Source organism: Osmerus eperlanus, chromosome 14 (assembly GCF_963692335.1).
Source record: "Osmerus eperlanus chromosome 14, fOsmEpe2.1, whole genome shotgun sequence".
NCBI lineage: Eukaryota > Metazoa > Chordata > Actinopteri > Osmeriformes > Osmeridae > Osmerus > Osmerus eperlanus.
The window spans coordinates 15,010,259-15,037,431 of record NC_085031.1 but is presented as its reverse complement, the minus strand read 5'-3'; the positions used below and the strand labels follow the sequence as shown (position 1 = coordinate 15,037,431).

Here is a 27,173-nt window from a genome sequence, read left to right as displayed (position 1 = left end):
CAAACACATATTTCTGGGATGGTAACGCTGCTAGGTTTTACAAGAGAGTTCACACTGTGCCTAAATATTCCGGAGGTGGGTGAGCGCTGAATGCGAGTGGCGGCTGAAACTTGTAATCTGTCCGCCCACACAGAACACACGTTCCCCTTCATTTCCCCTCATGAATCAGTAATACCCTGGGAGCCTGTGGGAGGCTGTGGGAGGCTGGGAGGCTGTGGGAGGCTGTGAGGCTGATGGAGGCTGGGAGGCTGTGGGAGCCTGGGAGGCTGATGGAGGCTGGGAGGCTGTGGGAGCCTGGGAGGCTGTGGTAGGCTGGGAGCCTGTGGGAGGCTGATGGAGGCTGATGGAGGCTGGGAGGCTGTGGGAAGTTATAAACAACTGGGAGGCTGAGGCTGGGAGGCTGGAAGGCTGGGAGGCTTACTGGATGGGCCTCCTGTCTGTTTTGGAGTGCACAGTACACATCGGACAGCTCTCCATGGGGTGTTGCAACACAGACATGGAGACAGAAGCATGTGAGAGAGCCGGGTGGGCAAGGCCTTCTCCAGACCAGTCTGGCCCAGGGGGAACCAGGCCTGATCCCAGTCTGCTTCATCAACACTTGGGTCCTGGCTTGTTTATTCACTACATCGATCGTCCTGCTCTGCCTCTGGCGGTCTGTATTACACATTCAGCAGCGTCTGTGCGCAGCCTGCCGAGAGCCTGAGGGTGGAGGTGAGGTTGGAGGTGCTAATGCACCTTAACCACCAGCGGAATTCTCCCATTGGTGTGTCTGTCTCTCCTTTTCCTGCTCTCTCCACTTGCACTCCCCCCCCTCTCTCTCTCTCTCTCTCTCTCTCTCTCTCTCTCTCTCTCTCTCTCTCTCTCTCTCTCTCTCTCTCTCCTCTTTCACTCTCTACTCACCCTCTCTCTCTCTTTCTGTCTCTCCATCTCCTTCTCTCTCTCTTCTTTCTCCTGTTTCAATCTCTCCTCACTCACTCTCTCTTTCTCGTCTCCTTCTCTCTCTCTCCTCTCTTCCTCCTCTCTCCTGCTTTTGTCTCCAAGCCCTGAGGCCAGCTAAGACGGGAGAGCAGTTGTGGGGGATCAGACAGGAACAAACTGATGAAGCTCTCCTGGGTATTTGATTGTACTGGGGTGGTGTTACTGTAGGCAGTTCTACACCTCCTACACTCGTTAAGGATGGTAGTCAAATGTCAGACCACGTGAGGGTCTCTTCCGTCAGAGTAAGACACACACACACGCGCGCGCGTGCACACGCACACACACACCGTGATCAGAGCTCCCCAGGTTTCTGCTGTCAAGGTGCTTTAATTAGCCAGGAGAAGGGCAGCCAGAGCTCTGGGGGATAGGGGGAGGGGATGGGAGGGTGGAAAGCAACAGACTCTCATCGCATCCCTTCAGTAACTCCAGGTCTCAAGGGCACTCCTGATATACCCTGAGGCTAAGAGTGGGGCTGAGGCTAAGGGAGGGGCTGAGGCTAAGGGAGGGGCTGAGGCTAAGAGTGGGGCTGAGGCTAAGGGAGGGGCTGAGGCTAAGAGTGGGGCTGAGGCTAAGGGAGGGAGTGAGGCTAAGGGAGGGGCTGAGGCTAAGAGTGGGGCTGAGGCTAAGGGAGGGGCTGAGGCTAAGGGAGGGGCTGAGGCTAAGAGTGGGGCTGAGGCTAAGGGAGGGGCTGAGGCTAAGGGAGGGGCTGAGGCTAAGGGAGGGGCTGAGGCTAAGAGTGGGGCTGAGGCTAAGAGTGGGGCTGAGGCTAAGGGAGGGGCTGAGGCTTGGGAACAGGCTTTAAACTAGCAACACAGCGAAAGTAAAAAGAAAGAATAAGTACCAAAGCCGCAATGAAATCCATACAGGCAACCAGATAGATTTCCCTGTGCAGTTCTCTCTCAAAGCTATTAAAAATCCAATAATAAAACGATATTAAAGATTGTGGTGAAGCTCATCAATGGATCAATGCCCCCTCCAGCCCAAGCCAAGGAACACCTCACTCACACACACAAACACATGAACACATGAACGCATGAACGCATGTACGCATGTACGCACCATAACAGCCCGAAGACTTGACTTGATCAGACAAACTGGATTCTTCTAAGAAAAGAGACGGGAGAAGCATAATGCATCGAAAACACTCCAGGTTACGTAACCGTGGACGACAGTGCAGTTATGAAACTGGCATTAAAATGCAGGAGCAGAGAGACTGGAGGAGCCTCTATAGAGGAGGCACGCAATTGACACAAACAAAAAACCTCCCAAAGCATTTTTGGAAAGTAATATTATACCTAAAGAATACTACAAAGTAAACTTTACTTTGTATATGTGTTTGTTATACTGTATATGCTGTCAATAATGTGAATATAGCAGAAATATTTCAAGTTCACTTCCAATTGTGTAGAAAAAGATAAATATAATGAAAATGGATTAAGGTCTCATTTAGTCATTTATATTCGATTTAGGCATTTTCTTTTCCCCGCTCGGGTTTTCCTGGTGCGTGTTGTATTTGTCCTCCCTTCTTCCATCCGCTCCTCTCCACCCGTCCTCCCTAAAACCTACAGCTTGACAGCGTTCAGATCAGGAGAGCTTTTCGAGATCCAGTCAGCAGCAGACGGGAGGCATGCCGGCCTCATCCACGACACCAGGACAACCAGGGAGCACGGAGGACCTTAGAGCTTTTCCTCATGAAAGAGTTCCTCCAACCAAGACTGGAATTGACGGAAGGGATGTTGAAAGTCTGTTTTACTGCTGGTCATTAATGTGATAAATGCTCCCCCCCCCCACCCTTCCTCCTCCGTCATCCCTCCACCTCCCTCCTCATCCCCTATCCCTCCCTTCTCTCCCATCCCTCCCTTGCTCCTTTTCCACCATCCCCCCTCCTCCCCCATCCCCCCTCCTCCCCCATCTCTGGTCCTCCTGGACAGTCTGGTTGTAGGGAAGTGTGTCATTAATAATGGATGAAGACCAGGGCTGGGTCCTTAAGTCTTTCCAAGAGATGGAGCTCAGACAGAAAATGATTGACTGGATTAACTAATGAACACATCCAGTGCCATCACTTAATGCACAACTGGAGACAATTATCCTCAATCAGAGTATAAGAAAGGAAAAACAAATCTGTCATCAGGCTATTGAAACAGGACCTTAATGAAGTGTGCAGATGGCTCGCACATCATGTTTCATATTCCTGTTAGCATTCCGTGAAAGGATTAGGATCGTCAGTGTCGTCTGTTTCGAACAGTTGAGTTTTATCCCTGCCTCCATCAGCCCCTCTCACCTTGAGGCGACGGGTCAGCTCAGGACTTGCGAGTGGGTCAGTGGAGCTGAGTCAGAGCTTGTGTGAGTGGGTCAGTGGAGCTGAGTCAGAGCTTGTGTGACCTTTCTCTCACCGCACCTCCGGGGGCAGCGTACCTCTTTAGAAACAGGCCAGAGCACACGTAAACACACGAGCCTCTGCCCGCCGTCAACAAAGAGAGGGAGGGGGGGGTTTGTTTTGAGATTTTACGAGACGCATTATCCTACATGTGGTCTGGATGAGGTCTGGGTGTGGTCTGGATGAGGTCTCTATGAGGTCTGGATGAGGTCTGGATGAGATCTCTATGAGGTCTGGATGAGGTCTGGATGAGGTCTGGGTGTGGTCTGGATGAGGTCTGGATGAGGTCTCTATGAGGTCTGGGTGTGGTCTGGGTGTGGTCTGGATGAGGTCTCTACGAGGTCTGGATGAGGTCTCTACGAGGTCTGGATGAAGTCTGGATGAGGTCTGGATGAGGTCTGGGTGTGGTCTGGATGAGGTCTGGATGAGGTCTGGATGAGGTCTGGGTGTGGTCTGGATGAGGTCTGGATGAGGTCTGGATGAGGTCCGGGTGTGGTCTGTGTGTGGTCTGGGTTAGTCTGCACCAGTGCTTGGGAGGTCAGACACGCGCTGCAGGCAGATGGTTGAGACGTATATTCACACCCCACACCCACGCCTGATAAGACCTGCTAGCATCACAGCCCACAGTCTTCTAACACTCCCACACTGCACCTCTTTCTGTCTCCAGCTCACCTCCAGCTGAGAGAAGTCTACATTACACATCACACAACATTTATCTTTACTAAAAAGTCCTTGACTGGCACCTGCTGATGTTTTAGAAGTAAGAGTTTAGCAATCAACAACTTTTTCATATTGGTCCACAGCTTCACAATAAAGTTGAATATGTTTCTTTGAAACGATGCATTTCGAAACCATATTACAATACCTCTGTGCTGTGTGATGTATGAGTGAATGTGATACTTCCTCTGAGCTACTGTGTTCTGTAGGACATAAACGGGTCTTGTGATTGGCTGCGGACTAGTCATCTCTTCCTGTTAGGGGACAGCAGATGCTTCAGTAGAGGTTGCTATTAAGACCTCAGGCACAGCAGGTTGTGACAAGCAGGGCATCGAACGAGTACTGCAAGAACAGCAGCTGTTTGAGAACTCCTTCTAATGTGCTGGAGGAGCAATATCAGGGTAATAAAGCACACAGAGATGATGAATTCTAAATCCAATATTGATTTGGAAACAAACAAAAACCCAACCATATCAATTCTCTCAGAGGAACTTTAAAAGACACCTCAGGAAGCAAGAACATGGTATTTCTCAAACTAATTTAATTTGAGACCTGAAGCCCCTCTGATACAATCTAAACAATAAAGTACAAGTTGGAGCATAACTGCGCTCTACGCGAGGACAGAACAGAGCGATGTAATAAAGGCCTGGTTATGATTTATGCATGAGCTCATGCAGCCATAGTGTTATGGGATTGCAAATCCTCAATGCCAATAATTCTCCTTTTAATCCAAGATTGCAAAGCGGGCTGTACAAGTGACACACAGGGTTATTGTGAAAATACTAATGCTTAAAACATCCATATGAGTTTTCGTTCCTGCACATAGCGCAGATCACATTTCCAGCTCTAATGCATTCAGGGCAGCAAAGGCTGAGGAACAGATGCACACTGCTGTAATATGCAGCCCTACAGTGCCCTCTCTCTCTCCCTCCTCTCTCTCTCCCCTCTCTCTCTCCCTCCTCTCTCTCTCCCTCCCTCCTCCCTCTCTCCCTCCCTCTCTTCTTCTCCATCCTTCTCTCTCTCACGCTCTCTCTCTCTTTTCCTGCCTCTCTTCTCGGTTCTCTTCTCTCTCTCCCACTCCATCTCCCTCCCTTTCTCCATCTCTCCCTCCCTCTCTCTTTCTTCCTCTTTCCTTCTCTCTCCCTCTAGCTTTCTTCCTCTCTCCTCCCCCCTCTTTCCCTCGCTCTCTCTGACAGAAGGGCTTCCCCAGAGACAAGCAGCCCAGACCACAGAAGAGCTCGATGCTCTCTGTGAGGGAACTGTTGAACAAAATGGACTCTTAAAAGAAAGCAGCAAAAATCCCATGGGAGAGGCATGAGACGAAAAAAAGAATCGATGTCAGGGAAAAAGGTTTTTACAGTTTTTCTCAATTGCTCACACACAAAAAAGGTATGTGTAAGCCATCCCCACAAAACCATTTAGCCAATTCCCAGCAGAAAGACCATGTACCCCAGTCTTTAAACACAATGTATCCTTTTGACACATTACTCAGGTTCCTTCACACTTCTTTGCAAAATTCTAAACACACCTCTCACTTTAAGACACCAATATGTAATGTAGAAAACACTGCCATTTGATAAGTAAACTCAAACCAGCGCAATTCAAACACCCTTAACAAACAATTATCCATGTGTAAGCACTAACAAGCAAAAATACTCAACAAGCAATCAGGGGTTTGGAATGAATACAAAGGTAAGCTCATATGCACTTTGAAATCATGGATGCAAATATCAGAGGAAGAGGCAGAATTGTCAGAATGAGAGGAGGTGGACAAGGGAGAGGAAGAGGCAGAGGAAGAGGAAGAAGAACAACAATCTCAAATGAGATCCGTGCCACACTATGACAGAAATCCCAAATCTCCACATTGCTGTGGAGTCTTGTCAGGGATGGCTCAGGCATTCAAGGGGCATTTTCCCTGCTGTTTGGCTAGAGTAAACATTGCCTGTGATGTTGATGAAAATCTCTGGCCTGACAGGTTGCTGACCCAGAGTGAACAGTACTGTAGCGTACTCAAGCCCTCTTACCCAGGTAAAAAGTATTAGTTTATTTCCTTGTTTTATTAGCCTTTGTTCCCCAAATTACAATTTACAGTAACGAATTTGTGTTGTTAACTAACAGTACTACTATTTGTACACTGTGACCACTACAGTAACAAGAGCTCAAAATGCAATTGCTGTATGTCAAACTCATGAGGTGGAACATATCTAAAATTCAGGGACACGTTATAATAGTGTTTTCAATTCCTCCAAGCAGTGCGTAAAGGGTTGATTTCATTTGAGGGCTTTGTGTGTATTTTGAATGCAAAGTTTGGTTTATACGACAGATAATATGGTTTTGACTATGGTGTTTGATTTTGGGTCAAAAGTCAAGGGTTTGTTCAAAACAGTGTAGTATGAAGATGTGTGTTTAGAGTTTCGAGAAAATACAGTACACATTCAAGAAATGTGTCTTAGCAATTGAGAAAAACTGTAAAATAGGAGAAACCGAGAGGGAGTAAGTGAAAGAGAGGGGGTGAGAGAAAAAGGGGGGGGGGAGAAAGAGAGAGAAAGCGTTCCGATACTGAGGGAGTATTGTGTTACTCTGAGATGAGAAACACATAGGAAGAGAATCTCTTTGTCTGTATCAAGTACACACATCATTAGTGACCTCTGTCATGTGGCTCAACCCAACTGTGTCTTCATTAGAGCTGTCAGGGTAGTTAGTCTGGAGGCTGGGGGCAGTAGGGTAGTTAGTCTGGAGGCTGGGGGCAGTAGGGTAGATAGTGTGGAGGCTGGGGGCAGTAGGGTAGATAGTCTGGAGGCTGGGGGCAGTAGGGTAGTTAGTCTGGAGGCTGGGGGCAGTAGGGTAGATAGTCTGGAGGCTGGGGGCAGTAGGGTAGATAGTCTGGAGGCTGGGGGCAGTAGGGTAGTTAGTCTGGAGGCTGGGGGCAGTAGGGTAGATAGTGTGGAGGCTGGGGGCAGTAGGGTAGATAGTGTGGAGGCTGGGGGCTGTAGGGTAGATAGTGTGGAGGCTGGGGGCTGTAGGGTAGATAGTGTGGAGGCTGGGGGCAGTAGGGTAGTTAGTCTGGAGGCTGGGGGCTGTAGGGTAGATAGTCTGGAGGCTGGGAGTGAAGATGGAGGTTCTGTATCCGGCAGTCTGTCTCAGCAAAGCCACTAATGAACACAGTGGGAGAACCCTGCCTTGTTATTGCCGAGTCTTATTTTTGAAATATGGCAGCGAGGAGTCTGGGAAGGGAAGTTCGCAGTCTGCTGTCACAAAACCACACAAACTAGGTTAATTGCTCTGAGAAAGGAGAACCCATGAAGATCATGACAGTGTTTCTCCTCCTAAAGTGACCTTCCTCCATTATGCACCTGCTCTGCAATCACACCAAGGGAGTCTTTCAGTGGAGTCTATTAGACCGCGTTTTCATGTTTCAATTTCGACCAACTCTATCTATTCTATCTATCCTGACGGCTACCTTAAACTCTCCCCAAGGCTGCATTATGTACAGTAACCAGGATGCCTGCTGTTTGTGGACGCTGTGTCAGACCCCCAAAAGACTTGTTGCGTCTAGGCAAGACAACAACATGGACAGTATAACTGGTAGCATCTGGTCTGCCCTCACATTAGTAGCCAACACGTCCTAAAGTATAGTGCTGTTAAGCGTCTTAAACTACTAATCTCTACCACACACGCAGGCAATACAATCCTGTCTGTGACGTGAGTATGTGTGTGCCTGTATGTGTGTGTGCGAATGTGTATATGTATGTGTGTGTCTGCTTGTGTGCATGTATGTGTGTGTGTGTGTATGAGTATGCATAATTACGTGTGTGCGCCTGTGTGTGTGTTGCACGGCAGGGCTTGTCCCCTGTCAGTGACAGAGGGAGGGCCAGACTCACCAGGCCTGAGTCTTCCTTCTGGGCACGCTCTGTCTCGTCCACTTGGAGTGAGGGGTCAGGTGATAGGTGAGCTGTCTGCAGATCTTCTCTGACGACTTCAGGGCGTCAGTTTCCTGTAAGCACACACACGCACACAATTACTGTCTTTCTAGTGGCTCGTGTCTGCTTGTGCTCATTTCACTAATTGCCCCATGGAGACTAATAAAGCTCTAAACTCAAAAAATTCATAGATTCAAGATTCAAATAGCCACCATTCTACCAGATGAATACAGGTGTGTGGCTATTTTCACCCAAGAGTGGTGCTTTCAGTGGGGTTGTAGCCCAGTCTATGTGCCTGTGCTGTTGCAAACATTTAGTCATTTAGCAGACGCTCTTATCCAGAACGACTTACAGTAAGTACAGGGACATTCCCCCCGAGGCAAGTAGGGTGAAGTGCCTTGCCCAAGGACACAACATCATTTTACATGGCGGGGAATCGAACTGGCAACCTTCAGATTACTTGCCCGATTCCCCACCTGACTCCTTTTCCCAAAGGTGAAGGTTATTTATAATAGTCTGACCTACAGCAGAACAACAGGCCTCACATAATCTCAAGGCTCCTCCATCTCGTCCTGTGAATGATGTTTGCCCGGAGCTGTCTCTGCATCACAATACACTTTGCGCATGTCAATTTCCCTCATGCCTCCTCCTTCTCGCTCCAGCTCTTGCTCCCTTGCTCATTCTCCATCTTCCTCCTCCTCCTCCTCTTCCTCCTCCTCCCCTTTTCCTCTCTCTCTCTCTCTCTCTCTCTCTCTCTCTCTCTCTCTCTCTCTCTCTCTCTCTCTCTCCCTTCCTCTGTCAAAGACTTTAAACGGATTGGGTTGAGCAGAGCTGGGCAAATCTAATTAATGGTACAACACAACAACAAGATAGAGGCGATGCAGAGAAACAGGGCCGGCCTCAGGGCTCCCTTCCCACTCCCACTCTGTGTGACACACACACGTCTCATACTTCAAACCGTCTGCTGTTCTCCTTTCAGACAGTGGCTTGGCAGGCTCGACCACACTGCTGCCCACCATACTTAAAGCCCTAACAACAACGGGTTTACATTATACAAGCTGGCACAGACAAAGAGCTCCTCTGTAGCCTCAGAGAAACATACTGTTTGATGTTCATTTGCTCTACGCTTTCCGAAATCCACGGTTCCACTCGTATCTCGCGGTCACAATGCAATGCTCAAATGATTTACAGCAACAGACAGAAACATCAATGTTAAAAACATGGATTTTCATACATTAACTGTATTTTATGTTTTACAGTAGGCTATGTATTTGGAAACCCTTTAGGAGTGAAAAACTGTTTCATTGAAGGAAACACTGGATCTGACTTAGTAATCTTTGGTGTAGGACAGGCCAGTTTCCTCCATACAGCAGGGTCAGAGTGTAAACCTACAGGAAGGTAGATCTCCAGGAGCAGGGTTGGAGTGTAAACCTATAGGAGGGTAGAGTAGATCTCTTGGAGCAGGATTGGACAGCGTTGGTGTAGAACAAGAGAGCAGCTGAAAGTCCTCAGGCAAGGCACAGCGAGTCTCTAAACCCCTGTCACATTTGACACAAAACTCTGCCAGGAGTGTCCAGCCAACCTTGCCAACTCCTTGCTACCCCTCCCCCCCACCCCACCCTCAACACACAACCCGACAACGTTAACCTTGTTTTTCTCGCTAACGAAGGGGTCTGCAACGCTCTCTGAAACCCGTGGGTGGATAGTGTGTGCTTGTTCTCCCTCTGATCTCAGAGACACCGCTCTCTGGCCAAGCGAGGGAGCTTTTTCTCCTGTCTGAGGGAATCCTGAAAAACCATGCCACGCTTAACGTTGTGTTTCATTCAAACCCGGTGGTAAATGCACCATTCAAAATTGGTCGCCCACCAAAAACAGTCCTCGCCGTCCTTTAGGATACAGGGTGTCCAGATTAATAAAGATGAAAAGCAGACGATGAATGGATGCATGAATGGATACGTGTGTTTGACTGATGGATGTTGGCAGGGCTGGCAGGATCCCAACCAAACGGCCTGGTCAGATATCCAAAGACTCTGTGTCCTCTGCTTGATCCCTACCAGCCAGCGCAGCTGTGATTTCAGGACCTCAGACTGACAGATGGACTCACCCTCTTGGGACACTGCATGTCCTTGGCTAGGTTGAGCAGCAGCTCATGGGATATGGGGTCCACCAGGTTGAGAAAGGCTGCGTTCTTGTACAGGATGTCGTTCAGGGACGTTCCTTGAAGACCCAAGTCCTGTGAGGAGGGAGATGGAGAGGGACGGAAAAAGAGAGAGAAATAAAGAATGAAAGAGTGCTTGGTCACATCGTTGAGGAAGAAGGATAATACTTCAAAACTAAGGGAAGGAAATTCCTTCTTTAGGTGGCCTTACATGACCTGTCTAATTCATATTGTCAGCGCCGGCTGGTCGTAGCTATCTGGAGTGACAGAGCAAAACACCGAGCTAGACCAATCTTCAGGTAGCACTCTGAGCGTTTCCAGGGGGAGGGGCCTGTCACCGGCGCCCTCAGTTTGAGATGCAACGCTCTGGGACACATCAAAAGCACTCGGACGCGGCCTGCACCCACCACCCTAATCATCAAGATGACAACTTCCAACACACACACACACACACGCACACACACGCACAAACACACACTGTGCAGGAACAGACTGCAGGCAAGGTTAAGGGTACACAGCATTAAGAACCCCCAGGATTCACACAGGGTGAAAGACTGATGTTGGGAAGAGGTGAAAGTAAAAATTAGTTTGAAATCCTCCCCTCCTTATTAACTTATTAAGTGTTGCAGATTCAGTACGTCTACTTCGTAAACTAAAACCTGATCTGGATCTTTCTGACATTGGCCATAATCAATGAACAAACATGCCACATTTCAGATTAAGCCAATTTGTCGCATTGTTTGCCCTTTGATTTCACGGACTAATAGCCTCCCTTATTTACCCCCAAGGTGTTTTTTTCCCAACAACATGCTTGTGTGGGTTGAGACAGCTCTTCTATGTGCTGAGTGAAGAGAAAGCTGAGTGAAGAGAGAGAAACAGAGAAACAGAAAATGGTATTGTGTGCGTTTATGCAAAGCAAACAGCCCCAGCTTGACAGGCTGATAGGTACAGTGAAGGCTGAGAGGAAATACTCCCATCAGCACTTTCTCTCCTCCTCCGGCTTCCAGGCTGATTTATGACTCTGGAGCTCTCTGGGATTCCCTGGCTCCTCGTCTAGCATCCATTTTACTCCACATGATGAGGAAACAGACCCCCTTCTCCACGGCCGCCTCAGGGGGGGCAGGGAGGTGGACATATTGGGTCGTTGTTTTAGGGGGATTTGGTGTGAACGTGGTGAAGCTACGAGATCAAACAGACGTCCAATCATAACTTTTCTTTGAGATTCAGATAACCACATACTGTACAAAGCCCCCCCCCGCCCTCCACACACACACACACCCCTACACTTGAATAGTGCCCCCGTTCTAAACTCACTGGTGAGTGGGATTTTGATGTCAGCCTGCTTTGGTTTCATGCAGGTACAGCATGGATTAATCAAACTGACAAACACATTCCGGAATGCTCCGTATGGTGCTCCAAATGTTCTAACTGACAGTTGGTGTGTGAAACATTTCAGTAGTCTTCAGATCGCAGCCACAAAGCCAACTATTTTCCTTCGACTTTAAAGCCACGGATCTCATCTGATGCCCGTCTTGTCAACAAAGTCAGGGGTGAATACTGCCAAGTCTTCATTTGACAATGTGAGCCCACTTCCACTGATTTATTATGAAATCTGTTCATTCAACCACAGCACATCCAGCTATCAGGGTCTGTGTTCACAAGACGAAACGCACAAACAGAGCTGTTGATAAGTAGGACAAGACAGAGAGCAGCTTCGTCTGGGTGGTGCTCTATATTATCTAAATAACAACATAGTATCACAATCACAGGGACAGGATGATCTAAACACTTGTGTTAGAACAGCACAAGTTAGCCCACTGTGATGGCAACCAATCAGCTGTATTTCTGGGGAGGTTTTGGGAAAAGTTGTCCACTGCATTGCACTGTAGCCTACTTTCTTATATTATTACAACTGTGTCTTACGACAACTGAGATGGAAACCTGAAATCATATTCTACAACTCATAAGGTTTATCCATAAGACAACTCCAGGAGCTCTTTACAGTAGTGTTGCCCCTCACTCCAGTTCACATTTTCAAAGCAGCATATTTCCTCATTTTCCTTTTGAACTTGCTGTGTGTGTGCGCGTGTGTGTTTGCTGATAGTTTGTTTACTGATGAGTCAATAAAAAAGGCTCCAGCTAATTAAGGTAACTTCTACACTGCCCGTTGGCGGTGTAAGTCAGTGCAGTGCCTGTTGGCAGTGAATGCTAATGCAGTGCCCGTTCTTGCGAGATCCATGCCTCCATCGCTTGGTGTGGCTCAACGCGGTGGAGAACGCGCTTGTATTCATTTCTCGCGAAGTGCTCATCCAAACAACTGTACACCACAAGACAACTGCTGAATTACAACTTCATGCAATTACCGTTTCCTTTGGTAATCGAGCCACAGACACACACACACACTCAGAGACAGATTCTTGTCTTTGTAGTTAAATGGCCCAGAAGGCTTAGTGATGGTGATTCCTCCAATGTGCCTCACCTGTGTGCTGACTTCCTGTATGATGACTTCCTGTATGCTGCAGAAGGGTCATCCATGCCCCATCCCAAAGTGACAAATCAACCCTAAATCCTGCCAGAGGACTACAATTCTAAATCCAAATTACTACATAAATAAATGCAATGACTGTGTTAACTAACATCCTTAAAATAATTACGATAATTACCCATCCAACCTAATACTGCCACAGCATCAAAAAGGCTGCTTTACACCCCAAGCACAAACAGAATCAGAACAGAAAACATCTGGCCCAGGAGGCTGTTGATGAAGCAAACCAAAAGATTTGCAGTTATCTGTTGTGTTGTGGTCTCTGATATGTCCTCAAAGTATCTGGAACTAAATGTTTCAGTCATCTCTCAGCTCATGCTCCGCTCGACCTAAAACCTTGACGTATGCAAAAAAAAAAATATATTTTTCATTAGATAGGCTACTGTAATTTGGCTGGAAGCCTAGAACCTGAACACTGACAAACCTTGATTTTTGTAGGAGCAATCTGACCACAACTATTCGATTCTTCTTGTGATGTACTATATATAAGACATAGCGTTCTCAGGGAATGGCCTCTTGCTTGGCTTGACTGCTTCAGATGGTTGTTGTAGTTTGTATTCTCTCTCTCCATGTTGCAACATTGAATAACTTAGTTTGACACATACTGGAAACTGAGTAAAGCCTGAATTTTCCTTGCACTAATTTGTGGTGTTGACGAGGCAGGGATTGGTTACAACAAAGGCTTCTGAGGAAAGCCCTGGAGGTAAGAAATCTCTTTGAGAAATTATTATTTTCCTGTATCCAAACTACCTCAGGTGACTGGCCTGACAACATGATTCTTTACAATACTGATTTGCATGGCCAGATGAGCTCTGGATTGTGTGTGGGCAAGGGTCCACCGGTTTAGAGACTAAATTAATTAGCTGGCATAACACATGATTTGTGTTTACTATAAAGGCAGAATCTTACATTAGTGTTTATTATACTGTTTATAAGAATAAACAGTATAATCACACCCAGGGGGAGAGGGGATTCTAAATTGTGCCTTCTTGATCTTCAGTCAAATGCTCTACCACCGAGCTACCACCCAAACCATAGAGGTCAGAGGTCATCTCAGGGCCGTAATCATAATATATATTCGTAAAAATGTCCCCCCCAATATATTGATATAAATGTGCTACGCTACGACAGGCAACCACGCATGCTGTCCGAAATGATCATACATTTTTTTTATCATCTTCATAACTAAACGTAAAAAGTTCTCAGACTTTATGGACCCTCAAACTCCCCAGCAGATTTCGTCCCCCCCAATGTTGACTCCATGGCTACGTCCTTGGGTCATCTCACATCTCCTCCCTAACATCTTCTGGGTATTCTGACCCTCCTCATTCCAGCACAGGCTTCCTGAGGCTCCTCTTGGACTGTCATGTCTGAAGTACCCAACACAGTCTCAGCTGGCAGAATGTCAGACATGATTGTCGTACCTGTCCAACCTGTCACACTGTTGCCTCAGACTGCATGGAGTTACACCCTCCAGAGACCCAGCAACTCATTTGTGTCCACTACTAGATATCGATTTTGGGGCTTGTAACTTTGCAACTATCCTGTGGCCCCTGTTGTATTCATTTATTTTTCTCAAATTTAGAGGACATCCTGGGGTTTCTTGTGATGCCACAGATGTTGAATATCTCAGGAATAGTCGTGTAATTGTGGTTAGATAATGAAGTTGTGGCATTTTTCTTTCCTCGATATGTTTCACCCAAACACATTTGAAATGTTATGTAAGATGTAAATATTTTATAAAGAGGGTTTCCCCTCCAAGTCTCAGAGGTAGGCTACGTCTTCCTTTGACATGGATCATCTATGGTCACGCACTGCCTCAGACGGGAAGCAACAGTGCACCTCTGGCTAATCACCTCTGGGATATGGTAATGAGGGAGGGAGCCGTACCAACAGGGAGTCCTCTTAATCAGAAACGATTTCCCCTGAACTTCAATAGTCTTTCCTGTTAGATCAATACGCAGAGCTACAAGGGCACCGTGAACCCAGGGCAAAAATCCCGATCACTCATTACTGCACAGAATCATCACTTGCGCAGTAGTTTCATTAAAATCTGGGAAAAGTGATCTTCGGATTTAAACCGAAGCGGGAAAATGCTGCAGGTGTAGACTACAGTGTGTCTTCACATGTTGTAGGAAACAAGAGCTTGTTTATTTTGCTGGTGCGGATGTTTTATCTTAAGACAGAGCAGCATGCGCCAAAGAGCACATAAAATGAGAAAAAGTAAATAGGCTGTCTCTATGTGACACTATGAGATCTGCAAAAGTGAAGGCATCGCATTTGACCTATGTCGTAAAAGAGGAATAAACCAGCAAAAATAGTAATATTGACTTAAGGGATGCAACCCCCCAAAAATGAAGGTTTGACACCTGTGGTAGCCTATGAAGTATCGCGTTCTGAAGTGTCAAAGTTTAAGGAAACAATTCTTGATTCCACAGCTTACCTTTTTCAATAATTGGAGCACTTCCATTGCTTCTTCTACTTTCTGTTCACGGAAAAGCCTCTGTATTTCCCTGATCCACGCCACTCGTCTCACATAAGGGCTGTGGTTCGTTTTCCGCAGCATCCCCGGGAGCTTGTCTGATTTCAGCATAAGCGACGTAAACAAGAAGTCTCTGCCGCCTCTGACTGAACTCCTCTCTGCTTCTCCGGAGCTGTCATGTCGCTGGCGTCTCCTTTTAGACATTTTTGTTTCTATGTCACTACTCTGCCTAGTGAACTTGGAACCCATTACTTAAATGTCGATGTGTATGTGGACTCGACGAAAATGTGTATCAGTCACGTTTTATAGAACGTATCAACGTAACCATGATAGTTACACTATAAACTTGGATATGGAGTAAACGCTGTATTCATAATTCAAAGACATATGAGCTGTTTCGCGAAAACACGCGGGAAGAAGAGTCTCCTAATTGTATTCATTTATTTCCCAAAGAAAGACGATAAAACCTATTTCGTGCGCAGAACAGCATTTTTCTCCTCGAGACTCCGGCAGACACCTCCATGCGCTCTCATCAGAGCTCGTGCTGCTGTAGCTTACAGTACTACTATACTGTCTCACACTAGGCGCGTGCTCTCTGCGTCCAATCAGATCAGGCACTGACCCAATTACATCAGAGTCATATTACAACTGTTCTGAGACCGGTTTTGTCTTTCTCATACAGATGGAGTTAAAATACGACTTCGTTTGGGTTAACAGATCCCAATCTAACTCTTAATAAATAAACGTTGTAAGCTCATTTATAAGTTGATCATTATTCATGTTTTAAATGTCCATTACAATTCAATCTGAACCAGTTGATGGCAATAAATAAAAAAGCATTATTTTGGTTTATTCTCATTCTAATCTCTTTCAATCTCTATCTAGCTATGTATATATCTCTCTCTCCATATCTTCCATCATTATTAGGGGACTTCCATCCATGCAGTTTGATTTAAAAGCCATCTACGAAAAAAGATATGACTAGAAGAATTAGAGTTGAACTTTGTTGCTTTTTTTGTAAACAAAACAAAAGTAGTTAATCTTTCTAACATCTTTGTATTAACCTGTAATGGATGTTGCAACAATGTAAACAGTGTATCAACAAGGACTGACTGATATGTGGCAATGCACGCGACACATTTACATTACTTCATTTAGCAGACGCTCTTATCCAGAGCGACTTACAGTAAGTACAGGGACATTCCCCCAAGGCAAGTAGGGTGAAGTGCCTTGCCCAAGGACACAACGTCATTTTGCACTGTCGGGAATCGAACCAGCAACCTTCTGATTACAAGCCCATTTCCCTAACCGCTCAGCCACCTGACTCCCCACACAAGCCACATAAGAGTGGTAGAATGTTACACATTCAAATCAGGTTTCTAAATGCCAAACATTATCAGTTAATCTTTTTTTTGTGTAATCATCTCCAACAACTGTGGTAATCTGTGGGATGAATCTTTAATTTTTTCTGTACTGCTTACTTAAGCATAAACTATCCATAAAAACACAAAATAGATAATTGATTCAAATGTTACTCCATCCTATCATTCAAACTGCAAATCATGCTTTCTTTTGGTGTGATAATTATGAACACTTCCTGTCGAAAGTGTGTGTGTGATGAGCAAATATTGTGTACTGTAGGGGGTTAAATATTGGCCAAACAACAATGCTACAATAAGTGACACAATGAGGTGTGAGACCCATCAAGTAGAGACTCCGTCCAGCAACTCAAACAATTTGAGCATATGAGCGGTGGGGGCAGGATGACACCCAGCCTTCAGTAGCACATTTCCTCGTTCGTTTCACCTGTGAACAGTGCAGGTATTTTTATGGAACGGGAGGTTAAAGTTTAATGGCATTGTAATAGTTACACATTGAGAGTTACGGTGTATTGCTTAGCGTAGGCAGCTTGTACATCTTATCCTGACCAGAGGAGCTTGACAGCAACACCGGTCTACTGCAGAGGTCCAGGAGACAGAAAGGTAGGGGGAGAGATCTTCTCGCAACGAACAGGTGGACGAATCAATCGTTTTGGCGTTTGAATTCAAACAAAATGGAAGTGGGGAGAGCCTTCCAGTATGTTTGATCATTTTCATGTGTTTACATCCAGACCACCTGCGCTGCTGTACACCTAATGAAGTGTCCAGTGTTGTTACATGCTTTGATGTGGGGGATTTGGACAGGGTGGGGGGGGGGGGGGGCAGGCGGAGGGGGGGGGGGGGGGGGGGGCTGAACGGCAGCCAGGGAAGAGGATGTGTTGTGGAGCTGAGATATTCCAGTCTCTTGTGTTGCTGGTTTAATTTGGTTTTGCTGCAGGCAAGCACAGGCTCCACGGGAGGATGTACTACACTACACAGAAGTCCTGTTCTCATCCAGCTCTGCAGGGCAGCGATGCAAAGACCAGGACTCGGTCCCAACAAACAGACACATTCTGACAACAGTCACATTTTACATTGTATTTATTTAGTAGAGAATTATAAATAGTTTGCTAAGAAAGTTCAGCAGAAGTATCAAGTATCAAGAGTGGTTAGTTCTACGGTTTTGTGATGGTTAAATTCTGACAGTGCTTCAGTTAATGCTTACCAGAGAGACACGTTCACATCCAAGTATCGTGTATGATTGATTGAGATTGGACAAACATCGCATTTCATCAGGTGTCTGTGCCAGCTTTACTGTTTTCCTCTGTATGCGGCCTGTGCACAGCACGTTTTCAGTTTTAAATTTAGCCATTTTAAATTTAGTTACAGTGCATTGAAACCTACTGTTCTTTTCTAATATTGAACTCTTTGCATTTCTTCTCATCGAACATCACACATAAACACATTGCCGTGCCTACATGTGCTGTAGTGTGATATGCAGAATGGTCATTTAGCATGCTGCAGATCCCTTTGGCAGGACAGCAGTCAGGCAGGATGGTGCGTGGGAGACTGGGTGTGTGTGTGTCTGCCTGCTTCCTGACTTGGCTGTTGAAGCGTCGGATGTGAGCAGAGTCGCAGACCCCAGCATGTGAATGAGCATTGTCAATTTAATAGGAACAGACCAATTGTACAGACTGTGACAATCACAAAGGCTCTGGAAGTTGTTATTCTATCCACTATCCCACACTCCCTCCCTCTCTCCCTCCCTCCCTCCCTCCCTCCCTCCCTCCCTCCCTCCGTCCGTCCGTCCGTCTCTCTCTCTCTCTCTCTCTCTCTCTCTCTCTCTCTCTCTCTCTCTCTCTCTCTCTCTCTCTCTCTCTCTCTCTCTCTCTCTCTCTCTCTCTCTCTCTCTCTCTCTCTCTCTGTCTCTCTGTCTCTCTCTCCTCCTAAGTGTTCTATGGTGGAGTTTTGACGTCTTCCATCACAAAATGGTAGACTTGCATCGTTGTCAGGCTCTCTTGTCAGGCTCTCTTGTCCTCTTTCTCTAATCTCAGGATTGGCTTGGCCTGCTGTGACTCACAGCTCACTGTGTTGTATTAGCGTGGTCTCGCATGCACACGCTGCATTGGGATCGGCTGGGGACAATGGTGGTCTCTTAAATCGCCACAGAGGCAACGAGGGCCTCCTGCCAGAGTCTCTAGACGCTTTTCAATGCCGCCTCCTGATCCTTCTCCGGAGAACATCCAGGTTCTTCTGCACTGATCTCCGTAGAGCAACTTTCCCCAACAGTTTCATCATTTTAGAACTTTATTCTGCCACTGGGAATTATTGTCTTTATTGTTAGTCTGTATTTGAAATACATGTAGACCCAATGTGTGTGTGTGTTAGAGAGATTGAGGAAGTTTAAAAACGAAAAGAAGGAACTAGCACTGTGATGTTTGACTGGTAATGCTCTACTTTGTGCCACCTTCTGACATGCACTATTTAAAGTCACTTTGGATAAAAGTGTCTGCTAAACGACTTCAACGTCCTCAACTTTTCATGATCAAGACACAAGCGCCAGAAGACTGAAATCTGAATAAACAGTGTTGAATAGAATATGTAAATCATCGGCAGGCCTAGGGAACACTGTCAATTTCGATAGCTTCTCAGACACTCTCGCCATAATAGTTTACTGATTACTGACTTATTATAACTGTGGTACAAGGAGTTCCAGTCCCAAGAGCAGAGACCAGCATCTGCAGTTAACAGTCTTATACAACGCAAACAGCTGATAACCCGTTGTAATCGTAGCAATGAGCATTTTTATTAAAAGAATAATCTAAATGTTCTATTCAGATTTTATTGTGTTAGGATTTATTAGTTAATCAACTTATTAGACAGCAGTATACCGACTTCACATTCCAGTGAACCGCGCCTTCACAAAGAGACACGCTGCGGCTCCATAGAGAGAGCGTGAGGTTTCAGTTATAAAAGCTCTTGTTAATTAGTCTTTTATGGAGGTTAAGATAGTTTCCTCGCAGTTGTTTGATTATTATTATCTCTATGGTTTTTCTATTGTACGTGGGCACCGCTGCTGGTGTTTTTAATGACATGTTTGCTGTTCTTGCTCTGACTTGTGACTCTTTTCAACAATTTAATATTTATTTTAATGCCTACTACTTGTTGCTTGCTTGCCATGAGTTAAGAATATCATTGTTCAGAAAAAAATTGTGTTATACTGTGCACTTGATAAATATAGCACTTTGACTGGCAGAAGTAATGTGGGTTTTGTCTGTAGATTTTGAATATATATATATATATATATATATATATATATATATATAAAAAAAAATATATATATATATATACCTTTTTCCTGGTTCCCTCCCTCCAGGTAGACCTGACGGTGTGTGCCCTAACAGAAACATGGTCCATAAGTCTTTGGTGGTTGGTCTGCTGGTCCTGCTGGCAGCGGCCGTGGGCACGTTTCTGGGGGTGTTCTTCTCCAGGAGCCCCTCCACTGACCAGGCCTTCTCCAGAGCAGCCGTGGCCGCAGACGCCGGCCCGTGTTCAGAGATAGGCAGGTCAGAACTCCCATAATACACACACCTGTACATTTATGACAATAAATATATAATATACTATAATATATCACAACAATATATTATAGTCTTCACTATGTCAGGTCGTAACTGAGATAATTAACACACAAACATACAGTCCATATCTTTATTTATCTTAACATAAACATTAAAAAAAAACACAGTTGATCATAAAGTCCTTTAACATTAAGATTACGTAAATGCAAGGATCAAAGTGTCCTGTTAAAAAGGCCCGGAAATAGCAGATGCCAAATTGGAGAGTTGTTTTGCTTCCGCACACAAATAAATTCCCCGCTTCATCTTCTCCAGCATTGAGGCTTCTGTTATTGTAATTCAGTCTACAAACCGTCCTGCCTTTTCCCTTGATTAAAACTGTTGACTGTGTTGTGTCTGTGTGTGTGGGCGTGTGTACGTGTGGGATATTCATGTCTGAATGGATGCGGATGTGTACATGTGGGACTGTCGGTGTGTACATGTCTGCATGTGTGTGTGTGTACGTCTGCATGTGTGTATGTGTGTGTTTCTGTGTGTTTGTCTTTGCTCTATGTATGTGTGTGTGTGTATGTGTGCATGTGTTTCTGTGTGTGTGTCTTTGCTCTATGTGTGCGTGTGTGTATGTATGTTGGCATGTGTTTCTGTGTGTGTGTTTTTGCCGTATGTGTGTGTGTGTACGTGTGCATGTGTGTGTGTCTTTGCTCTATGTGTGTGTGTGTCTTTGCTGCGTGTGTGTGTGTGTGTGTGTGTGTACACAACGCCAACCTCAGGGACATGCTCCAGAGAGGGGGCTCAGCGGTGGACGCGTCCATAGCTGCCATGCTGTGTGTGGGGCTGATGAACGCTCACAGCACCGGCATCGGAGGAGGCCACTTCATTACCATCTACAGTGCGACTACTGGTACAGTCTCAGTCTTCACCTTTAACACCTGGCCTCCCAGTTCAACTCGACTAACACCTCTTACACACACGCACACACGTATGAGTACACACACGTGAACATGCACACCACACACAGAAACACACGAACACACACAGTCTTGTCTTTGGCCAAACACTATTTTGAAATACTGCTAGAACCCAGATAATTGGCCTAGGGTTAGTGTTAGCCCTATACACCATGTGCTCTATTTGTATGTTGCTGTATTTGTATGTCTGTTTGTATGTTGGATAACCCCAACTCTACGCTAAACGAACGAAACATCAAATGTAAACAGTCAACAGGATGTTGAGGTACCTTGTACAGTGTGGATGTGTCTGACTACGTCACAGGGAAGGTGGAGACCATAGACGCCAGAGAGACGGCTCCTCACAACGCCTCAGAAAACATGTTTGGTAACAGCACCGACCTTTCCCAGAAAGGTAATGCATAACTAGTTACATAATCCTTAAAGAGATGATTTGACGGCTGTAACCTTAAAGGGAAAAAGAGATGGCCTTCAGCACGAGCCGCAGAGATAAGAGGAGAGATGGGTGTAGCTCGGTGGTTAGACGGTTTAATTGCCGATCAAGAGGTCGCAGTCAAATTCACACCCGCATGTCCCTTTGGATTAAAACATCTGATAAATGAGTTTATTTATTTATTAGGAGTGGGTAGCAGTATCTGAGCAGCATTTGAGATTACATCCGTTTTTCTTCATCATTATTCAAGAGATGTTTATCAGTATGTTTGAATGAACAAACTATTTCGTTTTTTATTTTTACCACTAACAATCTCTCCTCCTCTGTATGACAGGAGGGCTGTCCATCGCTGTGCCAGGGGAGATACGTGGGTACGAACTGGCACACCGGCGCCATGGTAAAGTGCCATGGAAGGATCTTTTCCTGCCCAGCATCAAGCTGGCACGAGAGGGGTTTCCGTTAGGCAGGGCCCTGGCCTCGGCCCTCAACAGCAACAGAAATACCATCGCCAGGGACCCGGCTCTGTGGTGAGAGATCAGATCTCCTCACTGTTGTCGGTTGTGCTCATGGTGTTTTTCTTTGACTTGTTTTGATGCACTGCTGTCATGCTGGTATTTCCCCAAGGGGATGTATAAAGTGCATATCTATCTATCTGTCCGTCCGTCTCCTCTGACACTGCTCGTTACTGTAAAGAAGTGCTTGTATTGTTAATAAAGTTACGTTTTATTCGATTTGGACAAGATACCAGATCGCACCGTTTCTTAAACCTTTAAGCACACTGGTATCTAACTCTCTAATCTCTTAATCTCCTGTCTATATTTACCAGTATCTGACCCCGTCTACTCACAATCTCTCTTGCAGCGAGGTCTTTTGTGGCCCTGACGAAAAAGTCTTGAAAGAGAATCAGACCATCAGGTACATCAAGCTGGCTGACACCTATGAGAGGATCGCAGAGGGAGGTGCGGATGTGTTCTACCAGGGAGACATGGCTCAGAACCTCACCAGAGAGATCCAGGCAGCAGGTTCTCATTCAAACCTCCAGACAATCACCTCTTTGTTTTCATAACAAACCCTTTTTGTATCAGAAGTCCATAAAGATAATCTATTTAGATAATCCAGGCCAATCTATTCATGGATAGTTTGTTGGTTTGTAAAATAAAAGATTAAGTTAGACCCGTTCCTTTTTGCTCGAGCAATGATTCAAACATGTTGCCTGGTTTCTGTGTGTGTGTGTTCTAGGTGGGATCATCACTCTGGAGGACCTGAGAGACTACAAGCCCCTTCTGGAGGAGAACCCCCTCAGGGTGGAGGTGGGGGAGTACACCATGCTTATGCCCAACGCGCCCGCCAGTGGCCCAGTCCTTGCCCTCATCTTAAACATCCTGAAAGGTAAACGCAGACCTTTGTGGGAGGTAGGGGTGGGGGGATTTGCAACCTTTTGATTGGCAGTCAAATGCTCTGAGCTATGCCTATCCCCCCAGTACACATTCTGGTAGTAATGGGTCATACTCTAGGGAACGGAAAAGCCTCTCTCTCTCTCTCTCTCTCTCTCTCTCTCTCTCTCTCTCTCTCTCTCTCTCTCTCTCTCTCTCTCTCTCTCTCTCTCTCTCTCTCTCTCTCTCGATTGGTTTTCTGATGAGACAGCTGCGCTTGAAGAAAACAATTAAGAAGCCGAGGTGATTGTTTTCCGCATCGTCAAGCACAAGCCTGTCTCTGGGCGGCGTTGCGCTGCTCTGTCAGCAAGGTTCATGTCAGCAGATGATGCTGACTCACTCATTGGCTCTGGGACTGCCTGAGCCTATCATCTCACTCTGCTGTGTGCACCGTGTTAGTCCTGATGAGGCATGTTCATAACGTCCCCCAAAGGTGCTGATTCTGTCTATGTCTCTGTTTATCTATTAGCGATGGGTATTGCTCAGTGGTTAGATCCTTTGACAGCAGATCAAGAGGTTGCAGGTTCAAATATCCCCTGTATGTTGCTTTGGATGAAATCGTCTGGTGAATGAATTATGGATGACATTCCTACCGAACCATGAGAGAGAGTGATGGGTATACAGTTTCAGCTCTAGATTTATGGAAAGTGAGTCCGCTGCCACCTTCCAGACTTTTCCTCTCTGCTAATCGTCAGTACAGTGACAGTGTGTCTGTCACTGGACTGGGGGATTAGAAATAACTTTATTCCTGAGTAATGAATCTCTCTCAGTGTTCCTTTCCTGCATCTGGACACCCACTCTGTGCGACCCCCTGCCTTCAACAGACTAATCTGACCAATACCTACCTTTAATTGGACACAGTTGACTGCGGGTGGATCTAGCGCTTGCAAGAATTCCCAGACCCTTCCAAGTCTGTGCAGTGTGACTCATGCTACTGCCTGTCAGCTGAAACTCATCAAATCCTACACTCCAATCTCCCTCCCTCCCCCAAACCCACACTTCCTGCTCTTTCCCCACAAAACCCTCATTCCACTGCGGCTGTCAGCTCCCACCGCTCCAACTAGGGGAGTCAGGTGGCTGAGCGGTTAGAGAATCGGGCCAGTAATCAGAAGGTCGCTGGTTCGATTCCAGGCTGTGTCAAATGACGTTGTGTCCTTGGGCAAGGCACTTCACCCTACTTGCCTCGGGGGAATGTCCCTGTACTTACTGTAAGTCGCTCTGGATAAGAGCGTCTGCTAAATGACTAAATGTAAATGTAACTCTCATTCTTTTGGAGTCTTAACAGAGAGATTGCACTTTTCTACTGAATCAATTTGAAACGTTGAAATTCCTTCCCCAGCCAGTTTAGAGTTAGAGAGCTGGTCTTTGGTGGTCTTGTTGACAGAATTAATACAAAGTTGTTGTTTTTCCTCAGGGTACAAATTCAGCCCTGACAGTGTGTCAAGTGATGAGAAAAAGGTCCTGACTTACCATCGCATCGTCGAGGCTTTCCGCTTCGCCTACGCAAAGCGAAGCATTCTGGGTGATCCACGTTTCCTCAACATCACGGATGTAAGCCCAGGGTGTTTCCTCTACACTCAGCGTAAACACACACCGCAAATCTCCCTCTTTATGTCAACCTCTGATACTGCTTTAAGACTCTCATCCTCTACCTCCTTCTCCTCAGTTCATCCAAAATATTACCTCAGATTACTTTGCCAACAACATCCGTCAGAAGATCACAGACGACACGACGCATCCGGAAAGCTACTACGAGCCGGAGTACTTTGTACCCGACGACCACGGCACATCTCACGCCTCCGTGGTGGCGGAGGACGGCAGCGCCGTGGCGATCACCAGCACCATCAACCACTTGTAGGAACCAAGTCGCTTCCATCTGTGGTTTCACACCCTTACCCATACCCAGCAGCCCTAACCCTAACCCTATACCTACCCCTTGACCCAAAACACTTACCCATACCACCTATGATCAAAAGTAGTTATGGGCATGGGTTTGTGACCATTATTGGATAAAATGTATTGCTTTTATGATTTGATGGGTCAAAGGTCACATTAGATGCTTTCCATAAGTCAAAGGTCACCTTTGATGTGCTGTGACCTTTGACATATCAGATCGTGAAACAGTTTAGTCATTTAGCTTAATGTTGGACATTCAGCAGATGTTTTTATTCAAAGCGATAGTGATCACCTACCCCCCCCCCCCCCTGTCCCTCCCCAGTCTGGGGTCGAAGTTCATGTCCCCCTCCACTGGGATCCTCCTCAACAACGAGATGGATGACTTCAGCTCGCCACTCATCACCAACGGCTACGGGGTGCCGCCGTCGCCAAACAACTTCATCAGACCAGGTCATGTCAATGCCAAGTACATTAGTCTTAAAAAAGTAACTTGGTAATATTTAACTTTTGGTCATTTTGGGACAGTTGGTTTTCTCCTACACCCCTTATGACAATTTGTCTGTGGTAAAAAGATACTTACTGTTCATCCCAGTCATCACAACATAATGTACTATGCATAGTGTAGAAGAGTGGTGTTATCAGGGTGAGGTTGGACTATGCTGGGGTATTATGCTAAACTTGGCTTTTATGGTTTATTCCCACATCAGGTAAAAGACCGCTGTCTTCCATGTGTCCAACCATCCTGTTTGACAAAAACAACAAGGTGAAGATGGTGGTGGGGGGCTCCGGAGGAACCAAGATCACAACCTCCATCGCCCAGGTGAGTCACAACATCTGCCATCTACCTACAGCAAAGTACAGGGAAGGAGTTGAAGCTAACCCTAACCCTATAATATGTAGCTAAATGCTCTGACCACTGAGCTATGCACACGTGTTAACATTTTTAAAATGTGTGTTTTTTTTTTTAAGGTGATTCTGAACGCCTTGTTCTTTAAGTACGATCTGAAAACAGCTGTGGAAGCTTCCAGAGTCCACAACCAGCTGAACCCCAACACGACTGTGGCTGAGCCGGACTTTGACCAGGTAGGGCTCATGCACCGGCTACCTCACACTCTACATCTGAACGTTAGAACACGCTGTCAGTGTTGGGCTGTTCACATAGAGATGTTGGGTATGGGTGTCGGGTAGGGATGTTGGCATTGGGGTGTTGTGGAGGTCTGGGGTGTTGGGGAGGTCTGGGGTGTTGTGGAGGTCTGGGGTGTTGGGGAGGTCTGGGGTGTTGTGGAGGTCTGGGGTGTTGGGGAGGTCTGGGGTTCTGGTTAAGGGTGATGGGGTAGAAGTTTTGGGTAAGGGTTTGTTGGGTAGGCTGCAGGCCTGACCCAGCTCCTGTGTTCTCCTGGTTTCAGAAGATCCTGGACGGCCTGGCGGCGAAGAACCACGTGGTGGAACGACTCAAATCCACCGCGGCGGTGGTGCAGGCGGTGGTGCGTCATGGCAACCAACTGTATGCCAAATCAGACCCCAGGAAATGGGGATACGCTGCTGGATACTAAGACAAACCTCACCCCCTCCTTCTCCACACCCCTCCCCCCATCCCCCTCATGCACACACATACAGAAACTGCACCCCCCCCCACACACACACACACAGCCCCCCTCCCCTCTACACATACCTGAAGCCCTACACCCAACTCCATCCAGCTGGACATCAATCCACCCAGCTGCACATACCTCCACCCAGCCCCAGCCCCACTCAGACCCAGCTATACCCAGGTGCGTTTAACTAACCCAGCTCCACCCAGACCCAGCTCCACCCAGACCCAGCTCCACCCTGACCCAGCTCCACCCAGACCCAGCTCCACCCAGACCCAGCTCCACCCACACCCAGCTCCACCCACACCCAGCTCCACCCACACCCAGCTCCACCCACACCCAGCTGGTGTAATGAGGAGCCCAGTTTCTGCCCTCTCATTCTGGGCTTGATGACCAAGTGCCTCAGTCTATGATTCTGAGTACAATAGTAATGATCCACATTGCACCAAATATTTGATAATGCCTCCATAAGCATAGAAGCTGCTTCCTTAATACTTTTGCACAAGTAGTCTTCAAGTATCGAAGGAGGGATGTTGAAAATCAGTTGTATAAGTTCTACTTCAGTGTCACACGACGTTACAGATGGTAAAACACTGAGAAACATAGCCAAGATTTAAAGCAAAGCACTGTACGGGAAACATTTATTTCCAAATCACAGGAGTAATGACGTGTTTTTTTCTGCCATTGTCTAATTCTGAATAAAGAGTTTATTTATTTATGACCATTGTTTATTATAAA

The 27,173-nt window shown here is 46.4% G+C and overlaps 2 protein-coding genes across 3 annotated transcripts in view; one reads left to right on the top strand and one right to left on the bottom strand.

The window, feature by feature from the left end:
- The window catches only part of lrrc75bb (leucine rich repeat containing 75Bb), a 20,665-nt gene extending 4,945 nt beyond the window's left edge, over window positions 1-15,720 (bottom strand). Inside the window, exons 1-3 of the mRNA XM_062478370.1 lie at window positions 15,139-15,720; window positions 10,097-10,225; window positions 7,954-8,066 (exon numbers count right to left, since the gene is read on the bottom strand). Of these exons, the coding sequence (XP_062334354.1) occupies window positions 7,954-8,066; window positions 10,097-10,225; window positions 15,139-15,426 (530 nt within the window). The 5' untranslated portion in view covers window positions 15,427-15,720. The remainder of the gene's footprint in view (window positions 1-7,953; window positions 8,067-10,096; window positions 10,226-15,138) is intronic.
- On the top strand, window positions 13,329-27,173 carry ggt1b (gamma-glutamyltransferase 1b). 2 transcript variants are annotated; one of them, XM_062478355.1, is made up of 13 exons: window positions 13,329-13,398; window positions 19,912-20,101; window positions 20,884-21,014; window positions 21,386-21,475; window positions 21,849-22,041; window positions 22,376-22,536; window positions 22,754-22,903; window positions 24,362-24,498; window positions 24,614-24,801; window positions 25,166-25,293; window positions 25,551-25,663; window positions 25,813-25,926; window positions 26,250-27,173. In XM_062478355.1, the coding sequence occupies exons 2-13, from the start codon at window positions 19,944-19,946 to the stop codon at window positions 26,394-26,396; spliced, it is 1,710 nt and encodes a 569-aa protein (XP_062334339.1). In that variant the 5' UTR covers window positions 13,329-13,398; window positions 19,912-19,943; the 3' UTR covers window positions 26,397-27,173. The 2 variants fall into 2 exon arrangements, with proteins under 2 accessions (XP_062334339.1, XP_062334340.1); XM_062478356.1 differs by lacking the exon at window positions 13,329-13,398 and adding an exon at window positions 17,136-17,159.